At 41.3% G+C, this 16,212-nt stretch overlaps 1 protein-coding gene across 4 annotated transcripts in view; it reads left to right on the top strand.

Moving 5' to 3' along the window:
* Positions 1-16,212, top strand: part of mlip (muscular LMNA-interacting protein) — a 45,573-nt gene that overhangs the window by 16,284 nt on the left and 13,077 nt on the right. For 3 of the 4 annotated variants that reach the window (XM_005737147.2, XM_005737149.2, XM_005737150.2), the window contains 9 exons: positions 6,599-6,724; positions 7,272-8,816; positions 9,459-9,530; positions 9,978-10,058; positions 10,136-10,219; positions 10,343-10,378; positions 12,734-12,781; positions 13,796-13,858; positions 13,973-14,095. In XM_005737147.2, coding sequence (XP_005737204.1) covers positions 6,599-6,724; positions 7,272-8,816; positions 9,459-9,530; positions 9,978-10,058; positions 10,136-10,219; positions 10,343-10,378; positions 12,734-12,781; positions 13,796-13,858; positions 13,973-14,095 — 2,178 coding nt within the window. The remainder of the gene's footprint in view (positions 1-6,598; positions 6,725-7,271; positions 8,817-9,458; positions 9,531-9,977; positions 10,059-10,135; positions 10,220-10,342; positions 10,379-12,733; positions 12,782-13,795; positions 13,859-13,972; positions 14,096-16,212) is intronic. The other variant, XM_005737148.1, reaches the window with a different exon arrangement.

The raw sequence follows: 16,212 nt of genomic DNA, 5'->3' as shown, positions 1-16,212 counted from the left end.
GAGAAATCCAGCAAGTTCTTTCACTTGTTAGCTTGCTTCTTTACGTATTCAATGCATTTGCTGGAGCATGTGATACTTCTCTTGCTAGTAGCTTCTCTTGCTAGTAGCGTCGTTTCTTGTTTGCTCATAAGCAGAGAGGGCTCGCTGCGCTGTCCTCAGACAGTAAACGTGACGGACAGTAAAGGTCTTCAGTCTCATAATGGAAAACACATGTAAATTAGAGCAGCATTTCAGTGACTCTAAAAAGGTTCACAATTATATTGAATGGAATTGTGAACGATGAGGCAGATATGAATTAATTAACGCTTTCTGTTCTCTTAGTGAAAAGTAGGTGCATCTGCTGATGAAAGCAGCGAGCTTCCCTCGGTCATAGTTAGTAATTACTACTTATCATAGTTAGTATGATAAAAAACTATAAATGAGAAATGGAGTGGTATATAACTCCGTTGTACTCGGTTAAACACTCAAAGTGCTTTCTTAATACCTTTACACACCAGAAAAATAAAAATCGTCAAATGTTTTATTTAAAAGGTTTTTCGGACTCACCTGTTCTTAATGAAGTTGCTCATACATGTAATTTCACTGGACAAATTTGCAGCGTTTAGCTCACATTCTTCTTTTTTTTTCTTTTGAATTTTTCTCTTGCAAATAAACAAATCTGACCAATCAGACCAAAGGATTTGGCTGCAACTATGCTAGAGGCTCAGGCGTGCACCAGTATTGAATATACAAGTAGTAAAATAATATTATTTTACCTCAGACACACAGCTAGACGCTGCTCCGGGTCGATCGGCTTTCTGAAATTATTTCTCTTGCTCCTTGGATGTGGCCCCAAATCTGCCAGCAAGAGCTCAAACTGTCCCACTGACATCCTGAAATATATAAGAAAGTGGCCGTGATACGGCTTCAACTCCTGGATCGAGCCATGAAATTGTCAGTGCTCCTGCCTTGTACTGAAAATTGGATGATGGACCCAGAATCCTCTCAGTAAGGCCCTTTACTACCAGTCTCATTCACACACACACACACACGCACACGCACACGCACACACACGCACACACAAGCACTTTTATGTACACTTAAGTGCATGTATGCCCAAGCCTACTCTCGTGTGCAGACTGGAGGAGCTGAGGGCTCAATCCTCAGACGTTCCAGTTGGCAGACGACAGATGTTGGTGTTATTACTCAAGAAACAAATCATGTATTACATGATACTAATGACTTTTCCTAAAAGCAATGCAGTATGTTAATTAATTGCTTTCCGCAGAAAGTAACTCACCTTAATGCTGCAAGCTTGGCTGCTCATCACTGCCTTTGTTACCTGAAGTTCAGGGTCAGGCTGCCGGGTCAGCAAACACTCAGCCTTAACATCATTCTCAGTTCTTGGCTAGCTTTGTGTTGGCATGCTGTCTAGTTGATGTTGTGTCGGGAGTATACTGGATTTGTTTCTGTCCTGGACACAGTTTTCATTTCACCATTGCACTAATGTCCTTATCTTCACTGCTGAAAAGCTGTCGATCACTCCACTATTGCCCTCCTGCACAGGAACCAAAATCAGCTGACCGTAAAAGGAGGCAAAAGGTTGTTTGATATATTTTCTTTTCTTTCTATTCTTAATGTGCAGACAACTGAAGAACCTTTGTAATGCAAGTAATGACATAATTGTGCTGTCACGTAATAACTGACTTTAGTGTAATAAGTTTCATTACTGTGTGACTGATTACAGTAACACCTTACACCCAACATTAAAGGGTACGTGTGAGTCACAGCCACCTCAAAAAGGAAAGAAAATGATAAATAAATGTAAAATTATAAATAATGAAAAATAATGCACAGAATTTTGTTACATGGTGGTACGCTGGTGCCTCACTGAGTGACATGCTTTTAAATCTTCAACACACACAAGTCGCCCCTGAAATAAAGCTCTCTTTGTTTCTTCCTTTAATTTTTCTCTCCCTTATTTGTTCAAGTCCTTGTCATCCTGGATAAAAGAAAGGCATTCGATAACAGTGAAAAAGGCTGCTTTCTGCTCTCAAATTATCCACTTTGTGAAGCCGAGTTATGAACTCATTTTCACACCACTTTCCATTAAGCGCAGAAAAAAACCCTCTTTGGTTCCACTATTGCAATCTTCCCTGCTCAGCCGCTGATATTTTACACTCAGGTTAACAGGGTGCCCATCAGTTTCACGCAGCGATCCGAGACCAGACTGAATGAGCCAGTCACATCTTTATTAATCTTCTATTCATTTGGGTTTTTGTTAAAACTGAAATCTAACACGAACAGTTGATCCCACCATTTGAAGTGCAAGAAAACAACTCCATAACACTCTTTCAAATTATTTCATTTTAATTATTTCTACGGGACTGATCCAATTCTGGGCTCCTTGTGGCCATTAATTGAGGGCTGGCAGCCCAAACACACAGACATTTGACTGGTATTATCTGCCTTCTGATCTAGTTCTTTGCTGGGGAGCAAAACATTTCCCACAAATCTGGACAGATATCTTTGACTTGCTTCCATCCTTTGGCACAGCCTTTCCACACAATCCCCCAAATCCTTTTTTCTCTCCCTTTAATGAATTCAGTGTCACAGGATCTAAAGGTCCATCTGCGAGAGAGGCAGACTAACAAACGACTGTGCTCAGTTATCGCCATCCTTGATATGTCTTTCTTAATGAGATGTTATATGGTTATTAGAAGTGAAGCTGTAGTCGCTGACAGGCCAGAGTGCAGATCGGACTCTGTTTGGTCCATCACTCAACTATGGGGGGAGATTAATTAATGAGCAGCCTTTTTCTTTTTCCTCTGTCTGTGAAGACACCGGTTTATTACAGTGTGTGCCTTGTTTCTGCTGAGTTGTAGCCTCAAGTTGCACACAGCTATCTGGGATAACTATGCCTTTCATAATATGCATAAAAATAACAGGCTGGCAGTGCAGTGCAAATATTTCATTGGTGTGGCTTCATCGCTTCATCACAGCTCAGTGCTCATCCTGATATTGTGCTTTCATGTCAGCTGTATATAAACACGACTCCAGCATCTACCTCCACCTGCTGTCTATAGCTCATGCTAAAACCCACATCCAGCCACACGTTGCTCACTTTGGCTCATCGAACGATTCCACTGTCTACACTTATTGCCTGAATTGAGCTGACTCCTATATTGACATCCCAATATACAGAATGTAAAGAATTCCTAGTGAGACATTCAAGAGCTCATTCATCCTTCAGTGTGATTTAGCACAGTCAGATTTAGAGGGAAGACACATGTCTTTGCGATCGATGGTGATAAGTTCTCATTGAAAGTTTGCCTTCTGATTGGCCAACATTAATTTGAAATGAGGCTGTACAACACAATACTCAGATTCTTCCCATAATTACTAACTGTAATGCGGTGCATCACAGATTTTCTTCAACTCTACAATGAATGCACCAATGCTGAGCAATGAGCACATCTCTTTCTGAAATACTCTTCAGTTTCTTGCTAAAAGATGGGGAAGCTTAACTAAGCCACCATAATAAATAAATGTTGTGATATTAATTAATTAGTTAAGAACTAGGCAGACCAGAGTGAGACATGTGAAGTTAAGATACTATATTTATATCATAGAGGCAATAATTTATCTTATCACTTACATTAACATTACTTTTTTTTTAATGGCACTTAGTTTAGATAAGAAAAATCCCTTTCATATAGGTTCTAAATATAATGACATTTGACACAAGATGTTTGATAAGCTTACTGACATTAGATGACATTTATGCTGCACACACTTCCAGAAATGAACGTCCTTCTGGCAGCTTTTCATTGCTTTGATTACTGCTCCTTAGGGATGGGTACCGGTGTCCGGTGCCATGATGGCACCGGTTCTGACATAAACGGTAGTAACCAGACCGAAAAGCAGCGCACATTTCGGTGCTTTATTTCGGTGCTTTTTTTTCCTGAGCTGTGATACACTTTAGATTCTAGCCAATCATTTTACGTTTCCGAGGATAGTAGGCGGGGCCAGGTACGTACGTTCTGTTAGAGCAGAGCTACAGATTAAAAATGTCCAAGGCGAAGCGGTCAAAAGTCTGGCTGTACTTCACAGCAAAATATGCAAACTCAGCAGCAACAAGTGCTTTAAGCTGATACTGTGATACTGTCAAAGGAGGTAACACCTCAAATCCGATGAAACACCTGGCGATGCATAGCGTTTTTTTTTAAAGCCCAGAAATGCGCCGTATTTGATAGCTTGCTGCGAGACCTCACACCGAGCACATCTACTGCGGGTGGGTTGCCTGTTATGCAACATCCCCCAAAAACACGAAGAGGAGAGTCCTGGCCCCTAGCCCTGCCAGTGTAGCAGAAATGATGACGGATGATGGTGGCAGCAGCCGTTCTTCTCTGCGTGAGTAGCTAATTTACATTGAGTAGGCTAACCACGTTATTACATTAATGCATGTAAGGTGAACTAGCAAACATCATCATAGCTACATGCGGCTGTCTTCTTGTTTGATGGCAGATACTCCCTTCACCCTGGACAAAAAGGCTAAAATGACCAAAGAAAAAGTGGGAAACAGTTAAACATGAGAGGTTTAGGACAAAGTTTGTGTTTTTTCCATTGTTTAAGCACTGCTTCCAGCCAAGAGTGATACCATATCTGCCCCATAGCTGCAGAAAAGGCTAACATTGTTATCTTTTTACAAAAACCAGCTGAACATGAGAGGTTTTTGGACCAATTTTGTGTTCTCCATTCTTTAAGCACCGTTTGAGCACCGGCACCGTTTCAAAAGTACCGATTTGGCACCGGTATCAGATAAAACCTAAACGATACCCATCCCTACGTGCTCCTCTACATTACAGGCAAAAGAAAAATACAGAGAATTTTTAAATCGGTTCAGAAATCTGAAGGTTGTCATTATAAGATAATGTTGTATGTATATTTAGCACCCTAATTGCCATGCCAGGGAGAGTGTGCTCATATCTATAATGATTCATATAATGAGCAGTTACACGTTTTAGCTCAACATGTATTTTCACAGATAATCCTGTTTTAAACTGGATTCCTGAAATGCATTTATAGTTCACTCACTAATATTAATTATATGGAAAACAATGAAAAGGCCTCATTTTTGGTTATCTGTGGCACTGGGTTTAAACAGTGTTGGCCTCTGCAACACAAAGTGAAATGAATGTTCTAAATAATGTGAACTTAACTTAATAGAGTTCATTTGAAGTTCTTCAGTGTCTAAAATGTATGCCACAAGGCTGCAGGAATATGTGCACTGCCGGTGTCGTGACTCAGGAAACTTAGTTTTACAACTTACCAGTTTGCCTGGAAATATGTGACTAACACTGTGAAATGGTGCATTTTAAACCAAATTCTATTTCTTTTCTTTTTTTTTTGCTAAGTCTAACCACACAGCTTTGTTGCCCAACTTTAACCAAACACCAGAAAGGAAAAGTCAGAAATGAAAGTAAAACAAAACAGGTTCAGTGCTGACTATATCAAAAAGATTAGCTGTCGCCTCACACCAAAAAGCTTCTTGGTTCAAACGTGCTGGTCAGCATAGAGCTCTTCCTGTACCTTCGTGGGTCTTCTGGGTGCTCACGTTTCCTCTAACAGACATTTACTCAACATAATTAAACACCATAGAAGATTTTACGCTTCTAATATGGAATATATTTCTGAAATTGTAGCTATATAGTCAGAGATGTTTCTTATATAAAACTTCTATGTGCTTTATACAGCAGGCCCCATTCACACAAGCACTTTTTCCTACATGTGAGTGCTTTCTATGTACCATTTACACAGATTCACACTCTGGTGAATACATCAGAGACTTGGGGTTTAGTATCTTCCCCAAACATAATTAAGCATGCAGACTGGAGACTAGGGCAGCCAGAGACTGAACCACCAACCTTCCAATTAGTACATGACCTGCGATACTTCCTGGAAGTCAGCCTTCCCAATGTTTCCACAAGTTATTATTTGGATATTCAGTCCTGAATATAAACCTTAAGGATGCTCTGTTATCCTGATTGTTGCAAGCGCTTAACTTTTTGTTTGACTTCATTCTGTCTAAAATACACATAGCTATATATTTTGATTGGGTTGGGATCTGGAGAAATGGGTTCAGAAGGTGCAAATCCTCAGGTGAGAAGGATCCTGCCAGAACCTTAAAAGGTTAAACCTTTAAACCTTTTAAAGGTTTCTTTTGCTACTACCTCGTCTTTCTAATTATCCCCCGGTAAGAGGATTAAGGTCAAAAGGACACCACAAGCGCAAAATTTAAATTTCGTCTAGTGGCAAGCACGCCGTGTTACTGTAATACACAAAAACAACAAGGCTTTAATGTTTCACACTCTCTGCTGTCACTTTACATTTTATTAATACTTTGGCATGTACCCAGACCCTGCGTCAGAAGCTCACATGACGCGTGTACTACGCCGGTGTCTGCAGGACATGTGCGTGCCCATGTGAGTTATATGTGTGGGGGGATGTGGCGTGTAGAAACCAAACACACCCCGAGCTCAGAAAGGGTCACTGATGATCACCTCGGGTTTCACTCGCTAAGTTTCTGTTTAACATTTGCTTCATTTTCCCCTGTCAGAACGGAGCCGTGTCCCACGAGAAGACGAGCAGGAAAAGTGTATCAGACGGGGAGATTATCAGAGCAGAGTGGGTCTTAATTAACGACTCTGTGGAGGGAGGAGCAGGAAATGTAACCCTACCGCAAGTAAGTACAACTCTCAATGTCACGAGCAATGTAGAACTAAAAGGATTTGACTTAATGTGATGTAGATATGTGTTGTGTGTGTGTACATGTATACACACAGTGTGTATCTTTGAAGGGTCTTAATTAACAATGTAAAGTTGAATTTGGTAAGCTGACATTCACTAAAAAGGCACTATCAGGAAATTAATTTAAAAATGAAACGACTGTCCAAGGTGTGCGTGTGCTGCTTTTCAAATGTGACATTTTAATTGGACTCTAAAAATACAAGAGTTCTAGTGTCTATAATGAGTACATTTCAGTCGTGCTTTTGCAGGGGGTCAGATGGTGTTTTTATCAAAGTAATTTCATAAACCAGCCACAAGCTTGTTACAAACGCTATTTTGCAGGGGTAGCATTTTTGGTATATCTGGGCTTTTAAGAAAGTGGAGGGAAAGTCCATTTTCAGTAATTGCTTCCTGAGGTGTGAATTTTCACATAAGACGCAGGAAAGAAAACGAAAATAAAACCAAACCCCAAACTATCTTTTTTCTTTCTTTTTGTTTTTCAGTTGAAGACTTCTCCAGCTCGTGCCAGCCTCTCTCAAACCAAATCCTCTCTTTCAATCAGTGCCCAGTCTCAAAATACACCCAACCACGCAGCCGCAGAGACGGCCTCCATGGAAACAGGCGCTGATAAACACAGGGACATTTCCCAGCAGCAGTGTCACCACACCTCCAGACATGTTGAGGTTAGCTTGGGTTGCTGTGCAAATAGAACGCCAGGGTCAGAGGACATATTAAGCCCCGCAGACTCTGGAGACCTGCTTCCCACACTGGCTTCTTCCAGGGAGTCCATCCTCTCAGATGCCTCGGACAGAGAGAAGAGCTGGTCCGCCGTGCAGCTTTCCTCGGTCACTTCTCCTGCCTCGTTAAGCCGTACCATTTCTCCCTGCTCATCCGTCCCCTCTGGTGTCTTCACCCCTTCTGTGATCCAGGTCAAGAGGCACTTTCTTGCTCCAGGCTCTAGTCTGATCCACATCCCTCAGACCTGCTTCTCATCCTGTGAGAGCCTCTCCTCCTCTGTCTTCTCCCAGAACCCTCCTCCCCGGCATCGGCCTCCTCTCACCCGACTCTCTCTCCTCACTGCCATCCTGAGAAAAGGTCGTCTTCCTGTTCTGTCCTCAGCGCTGCAAAGACCTTACACCCCCTGCTGGCCTGTTAACCCCATAACACTGTCCTTCTGTAACGCGTGCTCAGCAGCCTCCAGCGTGGCCTCCATTCCCCTCGAGTTTTCGTCTCGGTTCTCCTCACTGGCATCTATAGACGTTCAGAACCACCATTGCAGGGAACCAACATGTCAGTCAAATGAGCTCAACAGAACGTGCACGCCATCTCAAGTGCAAAGACGCTCAGAGCCAGTGAATTTCACGCTACCCCGAGCTCCTGTATTTTGCTCAAACTTCCTCTCTGCTTCTCCACCAAAGCATGAAGAAACAGTCTGTACAACTTCCAAAACCTTGCCCCTCACACACATCTCCATATCCAAACTCCCTGAGCTGAAGCCCGGCAGTAATCACACGTTCCTCAAGGGCAGTGCGGATAATAACCTTAAAAAACTCATCTCCCCGTCCCCCAAACTCATTAACGAGCCACAGACTTCCACGCCCCAGAAATGGAGTCGCAAGCCAAATTCATCTCTCTCAAAGCTTCGTTGGCTTTCTCAGCAACTGAGATCTTCGCCTGTCTTCCCCCCTCATCCTGAGCCTTCTCACTCATGTGCAACGATTTTCCCCGCTCGTGCTGACACAGCATCACCTCTCCCTCCTCCACGAAATCCCACAGGAAGGTACGAATTAGAGAGGAGCCACTTCGACCCCACAGGTGCCACACATTCGCAGGGCATTCGCAAAGCCCCCTGTCTGTCGCCTTCCTGCTACACGCCCATTGTTTTTTCTGGATGGCCTTCACCCACCAGCTCTCCCACGCCAACGCCCTCTCCTGCTCCACCAATCAGAGATCTCACCCCTTCCCCTTTCTCCCTGCGCTCCACACCCTCACCAAGGCTGGGGAGTGGAATATCAGACTACAGTGACAGGGAGGGTAAAAAAAGAAAGGTAGCCTCTATCTGTGCCGTGTGCATGACTCGTTTAAAGTGAGGATATTTTTTACTGTGTTCCCTCTGACATACTGTTCTGCGTGGCTAAAAACAGACTTCTCGCACTTGACATGTGGATATCAAGCGGCATCATCTATGTGAAGCTGATTTTAGATGTACTTTTATCCATTTGTCTTTGTCAGTGCTCATTTGTTCCTTTGCAACAGTTTCAAGTGCACTTTTCCAATGTCTAAAAAGTTTTTTTTTAAAGCTGACATTAACCGAATGGGTGCAAAATACAGAGTATTAACCACCAGGAATTCAATTTATTTCGAGCCAGCAGGGGCAAAATAAGTTGATAACACACTCATCCAGTTTTCTTGCCCGTCGGTGAAGGAAAACTAAGTTTGTTCATAATGTAATCCATCAAACAGGCCTCCTCTGCAGCAAAGTGATGTCGTTTCCACAGGCTAACACACTTCGGCTCACACTGCTGGGCAACTCTGAGTTTGACTGTTTTGCATGATAAGCAGCCAGCACTAACAGGAGACAGAGCATGCCTATAAAACAATTTCCACCAGACTGTCTACAAAGTTTATCTTCAATAAAATTTAAATTGTAATTACATTTATATTCATATTGTTTGCTCTTCTGTCTCCAGACACACAAAATTACGCTAAGCTACAAATCCCTCGCCGCTATTCCCACAAACACCCTGCTACTGGATCAGCAAGTGAGTTCATTTCTGGCTCTAATCCCATTAATTTGCCTTGTTAAATGGCAAGCCATACAGTACGAAGCGCTAATGATGCAGCCAGTGTTGCTATGGTGAGCATGATGTGAGTAATTTAAGATAAATCTTGAGATGCACTAATCAGATTTAGAAACTGCAAAAAAAAAAAAGACATTTTGTTCCTTCATTTCAGTAGGACTTAACAGCAGCTGCAAGGACAGTACTTCTTAAAGCTTTATTAAAAGTCATATCATGCTCAGGGAGACATGAAAACACATTCACACCTCTGTATGATACATGTAGACGAAGGAGTTATGCCTGTGAAGAATATAGAGTGGATCAACAGGAATTGTCTGGAGGAGATGTAATGAATTGCGTGCTATTGCTCCAGTGAAACCATTAGTGGTGGAGGGGAGCTCAATTTCTTCTCTCTCTTTGCATTCACAGGCCATAGATGAGCAGGTCGAGAGAGAAATGAGTTCCTGTGACACGCTGAACACAGGCATCGCATCAGACACCCACACTGAGGTACCACAGCACACATCGCCGCCGTTATTTACCGCACACATTGCGAAACGGCATCAATAAGTCTGTGCTCTCCACAGATGTGCTCGCCTGCTCAGCTCCGGCAGCAGTCTGAGGAACTCTATGCCGTCATTGATGAGATATTGGCAAATTCCATTGCTGCAGTGAGTTTGGTGTTTTATTTCACTATTAATATGAAATTAAACAAGTATAAATGTAGTGCTGAAAGTCACTTAACAGGTTTCTTTTTTTAATCCTTTAACTCCAACACAACCCTGCCACTGTAGTCCACCAGGTCATCAACAACCAACAATGGTCTGCAGGTAAAAGATCTCTTTAACAGCATGTGAGCTATTTTCCTTTGAAATTTTGAAGTTGGAGGATTAAACACGTTACTTAGCTAACAAGTATTTTAATTTGCAAATAATGTGAAACAGGGAGGAAACGTGGGATCTGAGCCCACAGTGAAGTATGCACCTGTATATGATCATAACCTGTCTTATTTTCTGATTTCTTATCAAAATGATTAAAACTGTATTTTTCTGAAATTAGCATCGTGCTGTATCAAAGACATAAAAAGCTTAACCTGGCAGTAAATCCAAAAGTATGGTCATTTTTCCACAAACTTCTATTAAATTGAACTTGAGTTTGTTGCCACATGAGTCACTCCCGGATCCTATTATACAGAATGCAGCTTTAATTCAAATGTTTCACTCTCGGAGGCCATGTCATTTTTTTTTCCATACACACTTTATGCTTAGATGGAGCATGTCTTTATACTAACCTAAGGTGACTGGCTGCTGACTCCAGCTTCATATTCAACTGGGACACATCTGAGAATGGTGTCAGATCAATCTTTGGCCCAGTCCCAGGTGAAATCAGTCACAAAGAAGTTTATTTATCTCCAAGGACACTGCTGCTCGCAGTCGTCGTTCACAGGCTCAGAATCTCTTAGTTTTTCCTCGTACACAACTAAAGAGCTTTCAGTCACTACAACTGCACTAAATCGACTCTGTGGAATCTTTTAAAAGAAGCAGTTAAAAACATTTTAGACTAAACATGCCTTCTGTTGGGAATTCTATTGATTGCATTTTATGTCTTTATATTGGCTGCTAAAATGTTCTTATTTATTTGACTCTTTTCCTGTTGCTCACTGCTTTGTGACTGTCTGTCTATGGAAAGTCTTAGCTTACCCTGCACTGGCTGATCTGATTGTTTTCTTCACTGGAAGATTGCAGCAATCCGTTTATATGGAAGATGTCAACTTGTCTGCAAATACTCACCAACCTGCTCACTGAGCAAATTGGAAACAGAACCCATTTGCAATCATCACAAAAGCTGCCCCTTTTGAAACACGTGGGTTACAGCTTTTACTTTGAAGGTGAACATCCTCCGTCTGTAGTTTCACATTCTTTTGCTTGGTGGTTAGTAAGCGAGTGTTTACAGACAAATGGCATCTTGAATACAAACTACAGATGACTGTCTGCTGGTGACCAAATCAATCATGAGCAGATTCTTGGTTTGCCCCCCCCGCTCTGCGAATGAGTTCCCCAATCAACAGCCAGATAGATAGTTTCCCCTAGCGACTGGCAGTTTCCATGAAGGTCACTGGCTGTTCTCTAGGCCTCTGGGACTAGTGGTAGCTGACTGTGTCTTTGTCAGCTACCACTCTGAAACTACATCATCTTGTCCAGTTTGTGATGATTAACAAAACGTAATTTTTTCTTCTTTATATCTTTTTTTTTTTTTTGTCTTTCTTTTTGTAAAAACTGTTAAAAGTTCACACTGCAAATTTTGCACACACAGTGTGAACTTAGCTGACTAAAGCGTTGTCATCTCAGTTCTTTAGTGCAGAATTTGTTTAGGTCAATAAAAAGCAAACGAGTAAACACATGCTCTTTGCACCCAGAATAACAATGCGAATCAGTGTCATCATTTTGCATCCTAATTGCAGTTTCATCATTTTTAAAAGGAGCAGGCAAGCAGCTTTCACACAAAAACACACCCAAAAACAAATAAAAGAGAGAAAGAAAATGTATATTTGTGTCTATATATAACTAAAAGTGTGAACCATTGACGTAAAAATGAAATAGAAAAGATAAATAAAGAACTGTAGTAGCTTTGGAACTGAAGAAATGAGTCCTCTGTATACTGTTTTACTGAAGCACAAGCAGGAAGTTGGATAAAAGTGAATTTTAACTATATGAGCACAAGAAATGAAAGGACATCTGTCCATTATTTATCAAAGGAGAATGCTTCCTATAGTTTGCAGAGAAAACAAGTGTGTGTGTGTGTGTGTGTGTGTGTGTGTGTGTGTGAGAGAGTGAGAGAGAGAAAATGTCATCCATGGGATGTGTGCTCTTAAGCTAGATGCTTGTGTAAACTCAGCAGGGGGGAAAGTATTCATGAAAACATCAATTTTTCAATCGCTAAAAAGAGAAACTGTGTTGTGTAACAAGAAAACATGTTAAATTCAAGTCTGAGAAAATAAAGAGACGCGTTCTGGAGAGACCATGATTCATGTTCTCCAAGGACTTCTTTAGATCATTTTTTCATTCATTTCTTTTCTAAAAAATGACCATCACAGTTACAAATGAATGAGTCGTTTGATGATTCTTTCTTTTTCCCTGACATCCAGCTTGTGTCATTCAGTTTCTGTTATTCTTCTTCATTTCCAGCCAAAAAACTCATCATTTTCAAAATCGTTGGGACGTGAAACCAAATATGTGAGTAGAGGTCAGGTAGTTTTGCACGTTGAATTAAAGGCAAATGCTTTCTGTTTTTCTCAGCTTTTACCCCACAGGATAAACAACCTGCTGCTGACGGTGCTTATTCTCAGTGTTGTTCAGATGCTTTTATTCCAAAATTCACAGGACATGGCGAGCAAATCATTTTTTCACTGTGAGGTGTTAGGTGAGATATTTTTCATCAGGAACTTGAAGGTGGCTCGAAGATTTTCCAAAACATTTGCTCTTTGAATATTATAAAATAGAACTTGCCAAATTTCAACCAGCTTCAAAAAACTTGGTGGCACAGTGGTGCAGTGATTAATGTCGCCTCACAGCACAGAATTTGAATCTGAGATTACATGTTTTCCCTGTGCCTACAGTGCGTGGGTTCCCTCTGCTTCCTCCTACAGTCCACAGACATGCATGTTGGGCTCACTATTGATTCTAAATGGGCTGTAAGGTGTGCTCTTGCACTAGGACAGCAGGGATAGACTCCATCCTCTCGGTCTGTGTTTGCACTGAGCTTCTGACAGATTTCACAGTTCACCAGGAACACGGGTCATTTATAAAGTAGCTTACTGCATAAGTATGCACGTATAAGAGGTTCAAAACAGCGTGCTATCATGTGTTGAAGCTACTTCAGCTCATAGCAACAGTTTATTAGCAAGCTCACAAATAAAACCTTATTCCTGGGTTCATTAAACTCCAATTTAAAACTTAATTTTCCTCTAAATTGTATATCTTCTTGCATGAACAGAATAATTTTCCGTTTTTTTGAGTAAGAATAATTAATCTGATTTGCAACCAGATGTTTATGTATTTATGCTATCATAAAAACTCAAAAATAAATTACTTCTCCCAGTTGTGTATGTTTTCTCTCTGATGGCAAATATCATAATTAATTGAAAGAGAAGAAGGCGCGAGTGCTTTCGGTTATCAGTGTTTAACTTTTGTGAGAGGCATTAGTAATTGTGTTAATATTTCTTTTTTTCCTCTAACTTATTTATTCAGGCATCTTTATGCAGCTTGCACCCATCTGCCGACGTGGAGAGAAAGCTGCTGGGTCGCAAACAGGTACACATTCTTTATTTGATCACGCTCCTTCATCTGCTGAATTAGGAGAATTTATGAGCTGCTTATCAGAATTAATTCCTTTGTGCTGTCAAATGTCTGAATTGTACTATCCAGACAAAACCGGTCATTCGCCCGATGACGGCCATTCCAAGACTGACAATAGAGGATAAAGATGAATTTCATCCAAAGCCCTTCAGGCAGTTTGCCAGCAAGCAGACCTCAACTGACAAGAAAAGGGTAAGCTTGTGGCATTCAATCAGTTTTTAATTTAAGTGATAACAAGACTTCGCAGTCTGCACAATCCTCCACATTGACTTGAAATGTGTCTCGTTGGTGCCAGTTGCACTGAACTGCAACTGTCAGACTCACAGTAAAAATAAGCTTCCAGAAACTACTCAGACTATATTCCAATCTCCATATCATGGATAGCATGGATACTTTTTTTTTGTACATTTACAGTACAGAATATACATCCATCAGGCATAACATTATAGCCACTGACAGGTGATTATTTCTTTATCGTGGGAAGTGGTTGGGATATATTAGGGAGCGTGGAGTGAACATTTTGTTCTTAAAGCAGGAAAAATGAGCAAGCATAAAGATTGAGCGAGTTTGAAAAGGGTCAAACTGTGATGCTAGATGACTGGGTCAGAGTTTTCCCAGTCTGCAGTGGTTAGTACTGTATCTGTTGAAGGTGGTCTAAGGAGGGAACAGTGGTGAACCAGCAACAAGGTCATGGGTGGCCAAGGCTCAGTGATGCACACGGGGAGTAAATATGGAACAGAAGAGCTACTGTAACTCAAACTGTCAAAAAATGTAATGCTGATTCTAAAAGAAAGGTGTCGGGACAAACAGTGCATCGCAGTTTATTGCGTGTGGGGCTGCATAGCTGCAGACATCATGCGGATGGCCCAGTGGGTTTGGCACCACAATGAAATCTGGGTAAAAAAGCAAACCAGTGGAGGCAATGTGATGCTTTGGGCAAGCTCTAATAGGAAGTCTTGGGTCGTGCCATCCATATGGATGTTACTTTGATGCTTAGCACCAAGCATTGTTGCAGACCACCCTTTCAAGCGAACAGTGTATTCTGAATGGCTGTGGCCTCTTTCAGCAGAATTGCTCCCTGCCACAAAGCAAAAGTGGTTCAGAAATGGTTTGAGGAGCACAACAACGAGTTTAAGGTGTTTACCTCTGCGGGATGTGCTAGGTAAACAAGTTCAATCCATGGAAGTGCCACCTCTCAACTTACGAGACTTAAAGGATCTGTTTCTAACATCTTGGTACCACAGCACACCTTCAGGGGTTGAGCGGAGCCCATGCCTCGACCAGTCAGCAAATGAGGGACCAACATGATATTAGGCAGGTGGTTGCAATGCTACGACTGACTGGTGGACATTTCTAGATTCACCATAATATAAAATCACTTCAAACACAAGAAGGCAAAAAGTTTTAGAAAAAAGACAAATTCTGGTAAAACTTCTGAACTTGACCGTATCCTATCTCTCGCCCTTCGTTTCCCTGAAGACACAAGGTAATTTGTCTAAAAGCTCTTACCAATTTTCCTTATGCTGAGAAAAAGATAACAAACTTGAACACCTTTGCCTCTATTATCAGTGTAGATACCGGTTCTTGTCTTCCTTTGTTGTTTGTTTTTTTCATACATATACATATATTTTTTCATACATACAAAGATATTTGTAATGTTTCCCCTCATCACTCTGTCATCACCCGGTCTTGTCAGATTCTCTTAGGAGTCCCTTTCCTTCACGAGCCACTGAGCGTCGGGCTTGTTTCCAAACTGTCTCTTTCTCACATTAAAGAAAAGTGAAGTGATGCAGAAAGCGGTAACTGCTTCACTCAGCATCATGCTGGACGCCCAAAAAGCCATCTTTTTAGTGAAGTGATTTTTCAAAAGAAATTCACTTTTTTGTTTAAAAAGTATTGTGGAAAAAACATTAAAGCAGAAAACACAATTAGCTTGAATGTATCTAACAGGAAAGACTGTGGGGGAACACGTTTAGATATTACTGGAGCATGGATAAATGACACCTGATCAGTCCAAACTCATAATCATTCTCTGTAACAACTAATAAACTGTCCTGCTAACTGGAAATGGAGTCAACCTGGTAATGGCTTTCATTTCAATCACTGTTAACATTTTCTCTTAATAGTGTGATTGGGTTTTTGTTGCATCCTCAGAGAGACATGACTCCATTCTCCTTTTTGCAACTTTATTCTCCTCAGTTCAGTTTTGGAGTTTACAGGCAGCATAGCGTATCATCAGCAAAACATTGCTCCCACATCTCAGACACTGGCTGTATCCCAATTCAGGGTCTGCAGCCTTAAAGTACGCA

The sequence above is a fragment of the Pundamilia nyererei genome, unplaced genomic scaffold (genome assembly GCF_000239375.1).
Source record: "Pundamilia nyererei isolate P.nyererei 1_Seehausen unplaced genomic scaffold, PunNye1.0 scaffold00073, whole genome shotgun sequence".
NCBI classification, from domain to species: Eukaryota; Metazoa; Chordata; class Actinopteri; order Cichliformes; family Cichlidae; genus Pundamilia; species Pundamilia nyererei.
The sequence above is the reverse complement of the archived record's forward strand: the minus strand, read 5'-3'. Positions and strand labels throughout refer to the sequence as shown.